This window comes from Bombina bombina, chromosome 4, assembly GCF_027579735.1.
Source record: "Bombina bombina isolate aBomBom1 chromosome 4, aBomBom1.pri, whole genome shotgun sequence".
Classification (NCBI taxonomy): Eukaryota; Metazoa; Chordata; class Amphibia; order Anura; family Bombinatoridae; genus Bombina; species Bombina bombina.
Genome location: NC_069502.1, coordinates 645,511,567 through 645,525,181, shown reverse-complemented (window position 1 = coordinate 645,525,181; position 13,615 = coordinate 645,511,567). Strand labels below are relative to the sequence as shown.

The following is a 13,615-nucleotide window of genomic DNA, read 5'->3' as shown; positions in this document are numbered from 1 at the left end:
ATGTCCCAGGACAGACATACTAATATGCTGCTTAGAAATCCTTTACAATGGGAGGTGGCTACTGAGGAACTTTTGAGGTAAAATATCTTTCTTTTTTACATAGAGATGTTCAGGAGATATTTTCTAGTCAGCTTTTTACAGCTATGCTGCAGCACTTTCAAGTGTTTAAACATTTGGGTATTATGGCCCTTTAAATATTTTAAATGTATTTTAATATGTTACTCTATTGTTTATTATTCACATGAAAGGGCAGATGTTAAAAATATTTTTTTGTGTGTGTGGAAAAAAAAGTTAGGTATAAGCTGTTTTAAATGTAAGGTGAAACTAACAGGAAGTGTCTGATTGTGTACATCTGGATTCTGGCATTCTGCTGCTTATTTTGGACAGATTCTGCATAAAAACTAGGTTTATTCACCACATAAATTATTTTTTAATGCACTGTAATACACAATGAAATATTCTCTTTTATATGAATAAAACAAAAATCTGTAGCACGTATAAGTATAAATACAAGTATTAATTGAACTGTACAAAAACTCACGTTATTTTTTTTAATATTTGTGACATTTTTCTAATTTCAGAGCAGCAGAATTTCTCCTGAATAGAGTGAAAAATCTTTTTCAAGAACTTCATAACAAAAATAAGGAACTTAATAATGAAGTGAAAGACAAGTTAGACCAATTTAACAATAAAATTGATGATGCTTGGAATCTGCTGAGAGAAGCACGGGGAAAAATCAAAGAGTCTGACAATCTATCTGCTGTTAACCAGAAGAACATGACAGAGTTGGAGGTGAGTTATATTAAAAGAAAACAAATAAACAAACACCTGTAATAAAAGTCATTATATGGAAAATACAGCAGTAAGGGAAAATGTTGGAACAGCTTTACATATGTATAGATCCAATTACCCACTTCTGAATTTCCATAAACAAATACACAAGTTGGTATATGTTAGAAAACTAATTACACACAATCAGCAGTGTTTATTAGCTGTCACAAATGTTCTTCCTTGACTGCTTGCTCTCAATTTATTTTAATTGCAAACTCTCATTATACTTTACATTAATAAACATTTAACTAAATGATAGGAATAGAATGTATTTTAAATGAAGATAAATGTTTCAAAGATCATTTTACAGTGTATGATTTTTCTGATGAGTATATTTGGACCTCTTAATTTCACCATAGTTTAACAATTATTATTAATTCAATAATATTTTTTTTTTTTTTATTAGTTAAACAATTTTAAGCTTTAACTCTCCTTCTAAAATTTGCTCTATTTTTTCAGTTAGGTTCCCAAATTAAAATAATTTGAAAAGTCAACCCCTAAAACCATTAATTTAATTTTTAAATGACTTTTGTGTGGTATTCAATAAACATTAAAGTAATTTCTATTGCACCCATAATATATATCAGCAATTAAACACAAGGGCTAGATAACGAGTGGGGCGCTAACTGTTGCATCTGAGCGATATCAGGTTTTTATAGTTTTTTTGCGTGTGATGGAAATAGCAAGCATATTATGAGTTGAATGTAAATGCGTTCGCTCAAGTGCAATCAAGATTTACGCTCGACAGGTTAGTGCAACTTGAGCGCTTGTGTAAATGGCACGTAAAGAAAAAAAGTTGCATTAATAAACACAAAATAAATCAACTTAAAAGTACAGTTACACTCATATAAACACTATCTGATAATAATTAATACAAAAAAATGTATAAAGTTATATATAAATATATATTACAGTATAATCATTTTTAATAAAAAAAAAATAATATTCTTAATTTAATATTTCAATAATGTGCATTAAAGTTAGCAGCTCTTCATGCGCAATACCCAACCGCGTTAGACCTAAATCACTAACCCTGATGCGCATTACATACATTTTCCATTCCTATGTTCTTCACATAGAAAATAATGTACTTTTTATTATTAAATATGTATTTATATATATATATATATATATATATATATATATATATATCTGATACTGTTAATGTAAAATAGAAATGTATACCTATATATCTATAGGAATAGATATAGGTATATTATATATATATATATATATATATATATATATATATATATATATATATATATATATATATATATATAGATAGATAGATAGATAGATAGATAGATAGATAGATAGATAGATAGATAGATAGATGCATTTACAATAAAAAAAAAATCATTGTTCTGGGGAGAAGTTAGCACAGTCGTGATATTTGGTTAGCTTGTCAGGTTTTGCTTGATTGCAAACTTTTTACTTTCAACTTGTAATATGTGCACTACCAAACGTGAGCAAAAAGACTCTGTCTTGCTAAATTTACTATTGAGCGGGGAGCACTAAATAGTGATCCACTCGCAATCTAGCCTTTTATTGTAAAAGATCTTACACGCAAGATAAATTATCTACAAGTATTTGAAACTGTTCTTTTGCAAAATGTACATTGTTTTGCAGTCCAAGGACATACACCTTAAAAACCCTCTTTAGTATTGTTAATGGTATCTCCTTTGGCAATAGTTAGTTACTGGCAGTTATATGTTAGCTCCCATACTGATTAACCATTTGTTGTGTAGTACTGTATATTGCTAGGTTAGTATTCTAGATCCTGCAGGAAGCACTTTAGCTTTTCTGGGAGCAAAAAAAACATATTTTCCGGAGTTAAAGTACAGGAAAAGTAGACAAAATAAATAATGAAAGTAAATTTAGTATGCATAATTTGAGTACAATTAGACATTAGAAACAATCAAAGTGGTCATAGTTTATTGTGTTTAAAGGGACAGTCTACTCCAAAAAATGTTATTGTTTAAAAAGATAGACAATGCCTTTATTACCCATTCCCCAGTTTTGCATAACCAACAGGGTTATATTAATATACTTTTTACCTCTTTGATTACCTTGTATCTAAGCCTTTTCTGACAGCCCCTGATCACATGACATTTTATTTATTATCTATTGACTTTCATTTTAGCCAATTAGTGCAGTGCATGCCACAACCCACGGACGTTAGAACAATGTTATCTATATGGCTCACATGAACTAGCACTCCCCATGTTGTGAAAATAATATATAATATGTGTACTAAGAGGCTGTCTTTAGTGGCTTAGAAACAGGTAGAAATGTAGAGGTTTAATGGTTATAAAGTATATTAATATAATAATGTTGGTTGTGCAAAGCTAGGGAATGGGTAGTAAAGGCGTTATCTATCTTTTTAAACAATAACAATTTTGGTGTAGACTGTCCCTTTAAATAAACATATATTTTGTTATGTTTGAAGAACATTTTTTATATTTTGTCAAGTGTTTTTTTCTGTCTACAAAATATAAGAAATATTGTAATAAAATAAAAATCTACTGACTTGTTTTATGTCATTTGATAAGCAATATTAATTATTTTGCACATACTATATCAATAACTATTAAATCGCAATGTTTGCCCCTTAAAAAACAGAAGAAAAAGATCACATGAACCTGCTTATTCTATGTACATGTAACAGGCATCCACAAGGGGCTATGCAAGACTCACTACACACTTATGGAGAAAATATATGTAATATATCTAATCAAATTCAGTTAGAAATTATTTTTATTTTGTACTTGAAAGAATTTAAAGGGACAGTCAGCACCAGAATTGTTGTTGTTTTAAAAGATAGATAATCCCTTAATTACCAATTCCCCAGTTTTGCATAACCAACACAGTTATAATTATACACATTTTACCTCTGTAATTACCTTGTATCTAAGCCTCAGCAGACTGCCCCCTTATTTCAGTTCTTTTGACAGACTTGCATTTTAGCCAATCAGAGCTGTCTCCATGGTAAATTCATGTGCATGAGCTCATTGTTAATAATTTTTTACACATGTGAACTAATGCCCTCTAGTGGTGAAAAACGATCAAAATCCATTTAGATTAGAGGCGGCCCTCAAGGTCTAAGAAATTAGCATATGAACCTCCTAGGTTTAGCTTTCAACTATAAATACCAAGAGAACAAAGCAAAATTGGTGATAAAAGTAAATTGGAAAGTGGTTTAAAATTACATGCCCTATTTGAAACATGAAAGTTTTTTTTTGGAATTGACTGTCCCTTTAAAGGGACAAAACATCACAAAACTTTAATGATTCATGAAGACCATACAATTTTAAATACAATTACTTCTTTCTCATGGTATTATTTATACCTCAAAAGGATAGGGTCCATGTGTTTGGAGAATTATATAGCAGCAGTTTTGCAAGAATGTTTCTCCACACTAGATGACAGCAGTGTTTGCACAATGTGTAACATTGATTAAAACATTCTTGCAAAACTTTTCTCATATAGTGCACTAGACATGTGTAAGCTCTTATGCCAACCTATCTGCTTTTAAAAAAAAAAAAAAAAAAGATACCAATAGAATTAAATTAAATTTGATAATAGAAGTAAAAAGAAAGTTTTTGAAATGGTAAATTCTGTATAATGAAAGAAAATATTGGGATCTATTTTTTTATTTTTTTTAACTAAAAAGACGGAAGCTACTCTGAGTAAACATACTTAAATACAGCTGCCTACATTGCTTAATAACATCTGTTCTAGAATGAATATATACACATATATACATAAATACAGATACAGTATATGCACATTTGTATATATACATAGATACACATGTATATGTATGCACATATCCATTATAGCCCTTTACATTCAAATACCTTGTCATATGCCGTATACCTATTAACCCTTATAACGGTTTTTTAATATTGATGTGAATCATTTTTTTAAATATTGCATTTATGAGTGTAGCACTTTATTTTAATGTATTTATGTTGTGTTTAATGCCCCCTTTTTTTCGCCTTAACTGTTTACGCAAGGTCTTCAGTTGCACTAACCTGATAAGTTCAAATTTAGTTTGTGCTTGTGCGCTCACATTTACTTTTAATTTGTAATATGAGCGCAAGTTAATGTTAGCACGCCAATTGTAATCTAGCCCTAAATGTGCAATATCTAGTTGTTTTATATCTTCTCATTAATACATTGGGGCCTATCTATTAAAGGGCCACTAAACCCAAAATCTTTCTTTCATGATTCAGATAGAACATAGAAATTTAAACAACATTACAATTTACTTCTATTATTTATTTTGCTTCATTTTTTAGATATCCTTATTTGAAGAAAAATCAATGCACATGGGTGAGCCAATCACATGAGGCTTCTATGTGCAGCAACCAATCAGCAGCTACTGAGCATATCTAGATATGCTTTTCAGCAAAGAATATCAAGAGAATAAAACAAATTAGATAATAGAAGTAAATTAGAAAGATGTTTAAAAATGCATTCTCTTTCTAAATCATGAAAGAAAAAAATTTGGGTATCATGGCCCTTTAAGCTCCGAATGGAGCTTGAGGCCCCGTGTTTCTGGCGAGTCTTCAGACTCGCCAGAAACAGCAGTTAAAGACCGCTGCTCCATAACCCTGTCCACCTGCTCTGATGAGGTGGACAGAAATCGACACAATTCAACCCGATAGAGTACGATCGGGTTGATTGACACCTCCCTGCTGGCGGCCGATTGTCCCTGAGTCTGCAGGGGGCGGCTTTGCACCAGCAGCTCACAAGAGCTGCTGGTGCAATGCTGAATATGGAGAGTGTATTGATCAGGTCCGACAGACATTTGATAATTCGGCCTCATTGTCTTTTAAATTGCATCACATATAAAATGGGAGGAAATTTTAATAAACAGCTCTTTATTAAAGTCTGGGTCAGCTTATTGCAAAGGGACTTTCATGTCCCTTTAAGAAAAGCAGAATTACAAATTATAAAATATTCATGTCCACTTAAGAGTTTGTGCCACAGCAGCATCCAGGCTAATCTATAAATACAAACAGAGGGCAAAATGTATCCCCTTTAAAGAAACACTACAGTCAAAATTAAATTTTCATGATTCAGATAGAACATTCCAATTCACTTCCATTATCTTATTGAGCACAATTTTTTATATGCACACTTTCTGAGACACCAGCTCCTATTGCACATGTGCAAGAATTCATAGAATATATGTATATGCATTTTGGGATTGACTGACAGATGTCATATGATGCAGAGGAAAGGAAATGAAACTAACTTTGAAATGTGTCACAACAAATGTACTACTCATTGCTGTTGCGATGTCTTTGTATTATGAATATATTGATTATGCAGTTCTACGGTATTTAAAGGACCACTAAACACATTAGAATGCCATAATCAGTAAATGCATACTAAAAAGACATTGCAAAAGCATTTAGATTGAATTTCAAATTTCACATTTTAGTTAGTTCTATTTTCCCTCCCACTGCATCATGTGACAGCCATCAGCCAATCACAAAATGCATATACTTATAGTGTGTGATTTCTTGCACATTCTCAGTAGGAACTAGTGCCTCAATTTTTTTTTTAAATTGCATAATCTTAATTGTAAAGGTTTAATTTTTAGCTTTAGTGTCCCTTTAATGGTCCTTTAAATGGACATGAAACCCAAAATTTGTCATTTATTATTTGGAGAGTACAAACATTTTTAAACAACTTTCCAATGTATTTATATTATCCATGTAGCTTTATTCTCTTGGTATCCTTTAATGAATGAGCAGCAATGCACTACTGGGAGCTAGCTGAACGCATCGGTAAGACAATGATAAGAGGCATATATGTGCAGTCACCAATCAGCAGCTAGCTCCCAGTTCCTGAGTCTATCTACATATGCTTTCCAACAAAAGGATACAAGGAGAATGAAGCAAATTAGATAACAGAAGCAAATTAAAAATATCTGAATCCTGAAAGATTTTGGTTTCATATCCCTTTAAGTATGGGTAATTATTTGATCATATTTGAACACTTTGGGGCAGATTACAAGTGGAGTACTAAATATCACTTTGGTGAAATCGATATTTGTGCTTAATGTGCTAATGTGCGCTGGTTTACAATGATGAGAACGCGTGCTCACATTTGTATTGCAGGGAAGCATTGCGCTCCAATGGGAGCCTCGCTCTAATGCCGTCATACACGGCACAGAACCTAGCACAATGAAGGGGGTAAGTTGTGCAGCAATGGCAGTAAATTGTAAATATATATGTATATGCTTATATACATATACAGTATATTTATGTGTTTAGCATATTCATATATATTTACTGGGAACACACAGTTCCCATAGACCGCAATGTAAAAGCTTTTACACACCCGCTAAATTTAGGCCCCAAAAACTGCCTAGCTTAAAAAAATTAAAATTGCTACAATTTTTATTTTTTAATAAAATACAAACCACTGTATTTTGGGGGCATTTAGGGGCACATTTATAAAATTAACCAGTGATCTGATCTCTGGTTAGTTTTATTAGCTCTAATTGCTACCGAGAGCTCGTGGTAGCAATAACCATCAACTTGTAATTGCTGATTATTTATCGCGCACCCCCAAACGGGCAAATTTGATCGTTTGTGGGCGCGCGATAGATTATCGCTCCACTTGTAATCTAGTCCTTTATGTTCTATTGAAATTAGGTATGAAAACAAAACAATAAACAGTATTACACCACAAAAATTATAAAAATTTTAATACCATTTGATATTTACTCAGATTATATTTTAGTTCTACAGAAAATGTCACATAACTCAGTAGCAAGAAAGTATAATTTTTTACCATTTTTAATTAAAAAACGGAATTGATTTGCCACAAATTATAGGGTTTTTAGAGTCTAACAATTTCTATAGAATTCAATTTTTTGTCTACTTTCAAAAAATGCATTCAACTGTTGTAAGTATTTGACAAATTGCTATTAAGACTGAAATATTGTTTGATCTGAAGCTGCAGCTGGACAGTATGCCTACCCCATTTCCTATTCATTTATTCTAAATATTACCGTTATTTCTAGCAGCATGCGTTATCTTATTGAATAAAGAAAAAATTGGTTACCATGGAGGTATTTAAAAAAAATAAAATAGAATTTTCTGTTCATTGAAAACAGTATCAATCATTTATGGTATAATTAACCTATGGAACATGTCACTTCCATACAATTCCCATCATGTTCAGAATATTTTTCATTTAACACAGAAAAAAACACCACTTTGTTGGAAAGAAATACAAAGATAATAGAGATATATTAAAAGATTGAATGCAATTGTTTCATAGACTTACAATTACTTACAGCAAAAGTGGTGCTTAGATTATTTTACATAAGTCCTGCTAGGTCATTCCAAGTAATCCTTCAAAATGTGGATCCCTCCAAACGATTGATATTTTAAATGTGTTATATTTAATGATCTCCTTCTTTGTTCTTGCTTGTAAATGTCTGTCTATGTTTTTATGTCTTGACTTTAAATTATTTGTACAAAAAATATTATGGACAACCTTTGTTTGCAATTGTTTCAGAGGATCAGTGTTTCATAGAAGATTTATATATTTTTTTATATATATATATATATATATATTTTTTTTTTTTTTTAATATATATATATATATATATATATATTTATATTTATATATATAAAACATGGAAGGGAACTGCACTCCAAGCCCTGGGTGCTAAATAGCACTCCAAAAAAGCTGTGATGTCACCAGAGCCACAGGCAGTTAACCCCAGTACGGAATGGGTGCAAGAAACAAGGGGGATTACAAATAAAAAGTAATACAACACATAGAAACACCCAGCATTCACCAGCTAGCTCACAGCTAAGATAAAATCACAACTGGAAAGGTTAGTTACTGCATCTGGCCAAATGGGAAAGCTCAGGCACCACGTCATATATATATATATATATATATATATATATATATATATATATATATATATTGTATATGTCATTGCTCTTTTCTGTTTTTTATCAGTAGTTAAGTAGTTATGTTTGTGTGGATGCCTCCACTAAATGTATGCATGAAAATGATTATGCAGTGCACACTCATCACTATATTTGTTCTAGTTGCATAAGTTGCCCAATATATTATGAACTTGGTCTCCAAACTATTAGTTTTGCCTAAGGCAGTAAAGTGATGAATGAGTAAACCTCTTAGGCCTTTACTGTTAGGTTTTCAAAAGCCACAGAGTCCTGAGCACCAGGCAGAAGTGTCATGCGTATTTCCACTTCTTTCAGCCAGTGGACATTTTAGAAAGACCCTCACTATGTAGATTAATACTAGTGTTGATGAGGGCAGGGAAAATAGTATAGATTGGTTAAAAGGACATTAAACACTTTGAGATGGTATTTATAAAAAAAAACCTGCAATATACTTTCATTATTTATTTTGTACCCTTTTCTTGTAATTCCATTCTGAAGTTGTGAGCTTTTAGTTCCTGATAGAAATGGAAGTGCAGAACACTGTTATATTCCACATAGCCATTGGCTGCACACTCTAGTGACCTAATTATAACTGTCTCTAATTGGCCACAGTAGAGTAATCTAAGTTACAACATGGCAGCTGCCATTGTTTTATAGACACTAAAGCTTTACACTTATTTTGTCAATATTTAAACAACTAATGAAACTTTAAAAAATACATCTACATATTATTCTCAGACTAATTTAATGTCTGTTTAAGCTTACACTTTATAGGAAATGTGGACAGACCTGTTGGGCGTATGCTTCTTATTTGCCATCAAATCTTTGTTTCTATGTTAAACACACAGATAAAGACAAGAAATAATGCAATAATATAGACCTTGATCACAATTTATCAGGAGCCATATTTTCTGCTGGTTTTCAGGAAAAAGGAAAAATCTTCTATTTGGCGAAATCACAATAGTACAATTTCTGCTTATGGTTTTTCAGTTACTAGGAAAAAGCCATATTTACCCTATGGAGCTGGAAACTTCTTGGTGATCACAAAACATTTTATGCTCACTTGTTTAATACTTTTCAAGCCCAGTTTTGTCTCATTCTATGTTAAGTCCAAACTCATTCACTACAGTGCATATGTTATTGAACTTTTAATCTGGAATAAGCATTAAAGGGACAGTCAAGTCCAAAAAAACTTTCATGTTTCAAATAGGGCATGCAATTTTAAACAACTTTCCAATTTACTTTTATCACCAATTTTTCTTTGTTCTTTTGGTATTCTTAGTTAAAAGCTAGACCTAGGAAGGCTCATATGATAATTTCTAAGCCCTTGAAGGCCGCCTCTAATCACATGCTTTGTATTTGCTTTTCACAGCAGGGGAGAGCTAGTTCAGGTAAACCCTATAGATAACATTGTGATCACGCCCGTGGATTGTGGCAGACACTGCACTAATTGGCTAAAATGAAAGTCAATAGATAATAAATAAAATGTCATGTGATCAGGGGTTTGTCAGAAGATGCTTAGATACAAGTTAATCACAGAGGTAAAAAGTGTATTTATATAACTGTGTTGGTTATGCAAAACTGGGGAATGGGTAATAAAGGGATTATCTATCTTTTAAAACAACAACAATTATGGTGTTAACTGTCCCTTTAATGACAGTGAGTTCAATATTATATGCACTGTAGTAAATGAGATTGGACTTAATGTACTTGGTTTCTCGTCCTCTATAAAAACCCATTTATAATTGCACAATCTAATTTAAGGGTCTTTTAGAAAGATAAATGAATCAGCAACTAAGCTGGGTCACGAATTACAATTTAAAAGAAGTTAAAATCCTGCATAGAAAGTTGCATCCACCATCTTGTTTACAGTTTACAACAAAATCCTTTAACAAACAAGAGAAATATATATAGTTTAGAAGAATCCTTGTGAAAGTTGTCAAATGCCCATATAGCAATAGAAAATCAGTGCATAGTCTGGCCATCCTGATAACCTAAAAGATGCATTTAGATGGGTCAGTAGTGGTTTGGATGGAAATGGATTGCAATAATAAACTATTAGCTAGATTACGAGTTTTGCGGTATGAATGAAAAAGCAGTGTTAAGGCTCTTTTTTACACTACCGCTGGTATTGCAGGTTTAGGGGCACGGCACACTTTTTTTGCCGTAACGCAACGTAACTACCGCAGCTTTCAAAAAGTCCTTTTTCAATGGGACTTCCTTTGCGCCGGTACGAGTCTGCCTGGGAGGCCAAAAAATGAGTGGTACACCCTAAAACTTACGATCCATACCGTAAAGTGAAAGTCAGTAGTTATGAGTTTTACGCTACAAACTGTAACATAAAACTCATAACTAAAGTGCTAAAAAGTACAATAACACCCATATACTACCTATTAACCCCTAAACTGAGGCCCTCTCGCATCGCAAACACTAAAATAAAATTATTAACCCCTAATCTGCCACTCCGGACATCACCACCACTATAATAAACATATTAACCCCTAAATCGCTGTACTCCCGCTTCGCAAACACTAGTTAAATATTATTAACCCCTAAACTCCCGTCCCTAACATTGCCGCCACCTACCTACATTTATTAACCCCTAATCTGCCGCCCCCAACGTTCCCGCCACTATACTAAATGTATTCACCCCTAAACCTTACCCTAAGTCTAACCCTAACCCTAACACCCACTAACTTTAAGATAATTAAAATAAATCTAAATAAAACCTACTATTAATAACTAAATAATTCCTATTTAAAACTAAATACTTACCTGTAAAATAAGCCCTAAACTAGCTACAATATAACTAATATTTACATTGTATCTAGCTTAGTTTTTATTTTTATTTCACAGGCAAGTTTGTATTTATTTTAACTAGGTAGAATAGCTAGTAAATAGTTATTAACTATTTACTAACTACCTAGCTAAAATAAATATAAATTTACCTGTAAAATAAAACCTAACCTGTCTTACACTAACACCTAACCTTACACTACAATTAAATAAATTACATAAATTAAATACAATTAACTAAATTACAAAAACAAACAAACACTAAATTACACGAAATAAAAAAAGAAATGATCAGGTATTTAAACTAATTACACCTAATCTAATAGCCCTATCAAAATAAAAAAAAGCCCCCCCCCCCAAAATTAAAAAAAAAAAACCTAGCCTAAACTAAACTACCCATAGCCCTTAAAAGGGCCTTTTGCGGGGCATTGTCCCAAAGAAATCAGCTCTTTTACCTGTAAAAAAAAAATACAAACAACCCCCAACAGTAAAACCCACCACCCACACAACCAACTCCCGAAATAAAATCCTAACTAAAAAACCTAAGCTCCCGTTGCCCTGAAAAGGGCATTTGGATGGGCATTTAGCTCTTTTTCCACCCAAACACTAATCTAAAACTAAAACCCACCCAATAAGCCCTTAAAAAAACCTAACACTAACCCCAGAAGATCCACTTACAGTTTTTGAAGACCTGACATCCATCCTCAATGAAGCCGGCAGAAGTCCTCAACGAAGCGGCAGAAGTCTTCATCCAACTGGGCAGAAGTCTTCATCCAACCGGGCAGAAGTCTTCATCCAGACGGTATCTTCTGTCTTCATCCATCCGGCGCGGAGCGGGTCCATCTTCAAGACATCCATCGCGGAGCATCCTCTTCGATCGACGTCTTCTTGAACAATGAATTCTCCATTAAATTACGTCATCCAAGACGGCGTCCTGTGAATTCCGATTGACTGATAGAATTCTATCAACCAATCGGAATTAAAGGTGAAAAAATCCTATTCAAGGGACGCCATCTTGGATGACGTCATTTAATGGAGAATTCATTGTTCAAGAAGACGTCGATCGAAGAGGATGCTCCGCGCCGGATGTCTTGAAGATGGACCCGCTCCACGCCGGATGGATAAAGATAGAAGATGCCATCTGGATGAAGACTTCTGCCCGGTTGGATGAAGACTTCTGCCCAGTTGGATGAAGACTTCTGCCGCTTTGTTGTGGACTTCTGCCGGCTACGTTGAGGATGGATGTCGGGTCTTCAAAAACTGTAAGTGGATCTTTGGGGGTTAGTGTTAGGCTTTTTAAAGGGTTTATTGGGTAGGTTTTATTTTTAGATTAGGGTTTGTGCAGAAAAAGAGCTAAGTGACCTTTAAACGGCAATGCCCATCCAAATGCCCCTTTCAGGGCAATAGGGAGCTTAGGTTTTTTAGTTAAGATTTTATTTGGGGGGTTGGTTGTGTGGGTGGTGGGTTTTACTGTTGGGGGTTGTTTTTTTTTTTACAGGTAAAAGAGCTGATTTATTTGTCAAAAGGCCCTTTTAAGGGCTATTGGCAGTTAAGTTTAGTTTAGGCTATGGGTTTTTTATTTGTGGGGGGGCTTTTTTATTTTGATAGGGCTATTAGATTAGGTGTAATTAGTTTAAATATCTGATAATTTCTTTCTTTCTTTTGTGTAATTTAGTGTTTGTTTGTTTGTTTTTTGTAATTTAGTTAATTGTATTTAATTTATGTAATTTATTTAATTGTAGTGTAAGGTTAGGTGTTAGTGTAAGACAGGTTAGGTTTTATTTTACAGGTAAATTTGTATTTATTTTAGCTAGGTAGTTAGTAAATAGTTAATAACTATTTACTAGCTATTCTACCTAGTTAAAATAAATACAAACTTGCCTGTGAAATAAAAATAAAACCTAAGCTAGATACAATGTAACTATTAGTTATATTGTAGCTAGCTTAGGGTTTATTTTACAGGTAAGTATTGAGTTTTAAATAGGAATTATTTAGTTATTAATAGTAGGTTTTATTTAGATTTATTTTAATTA

At 32.8% G+C, this 13,615-nt stretch overlaps 1 protein-coding gene across 6 annotated transcripts in view; it reads left to right on the top strand.

Annotated features, from left to right (window-relative positions):
* Window positions 1-13,615, top strand: part of LAMA2 (laminin subunit alpha 2) — a 1,406,020-nt gene that overhangs the window by 1,063,736 nt on the left and 328,669 nt on the right. For all 6 annotated transcript variants that reach the window (XM_053710700.1, XM_053710701.1, XM_053710696.1 and 3 more), the window contains one exon: window positions 582-792. In XM_053710700.1, the coding sequence (XP_053566675.1) occupies window positions 582-792 (211 nt within the window). The remainder of the gene's footprint in view (window positions 1-581; window positions 793-13,615) is intronic.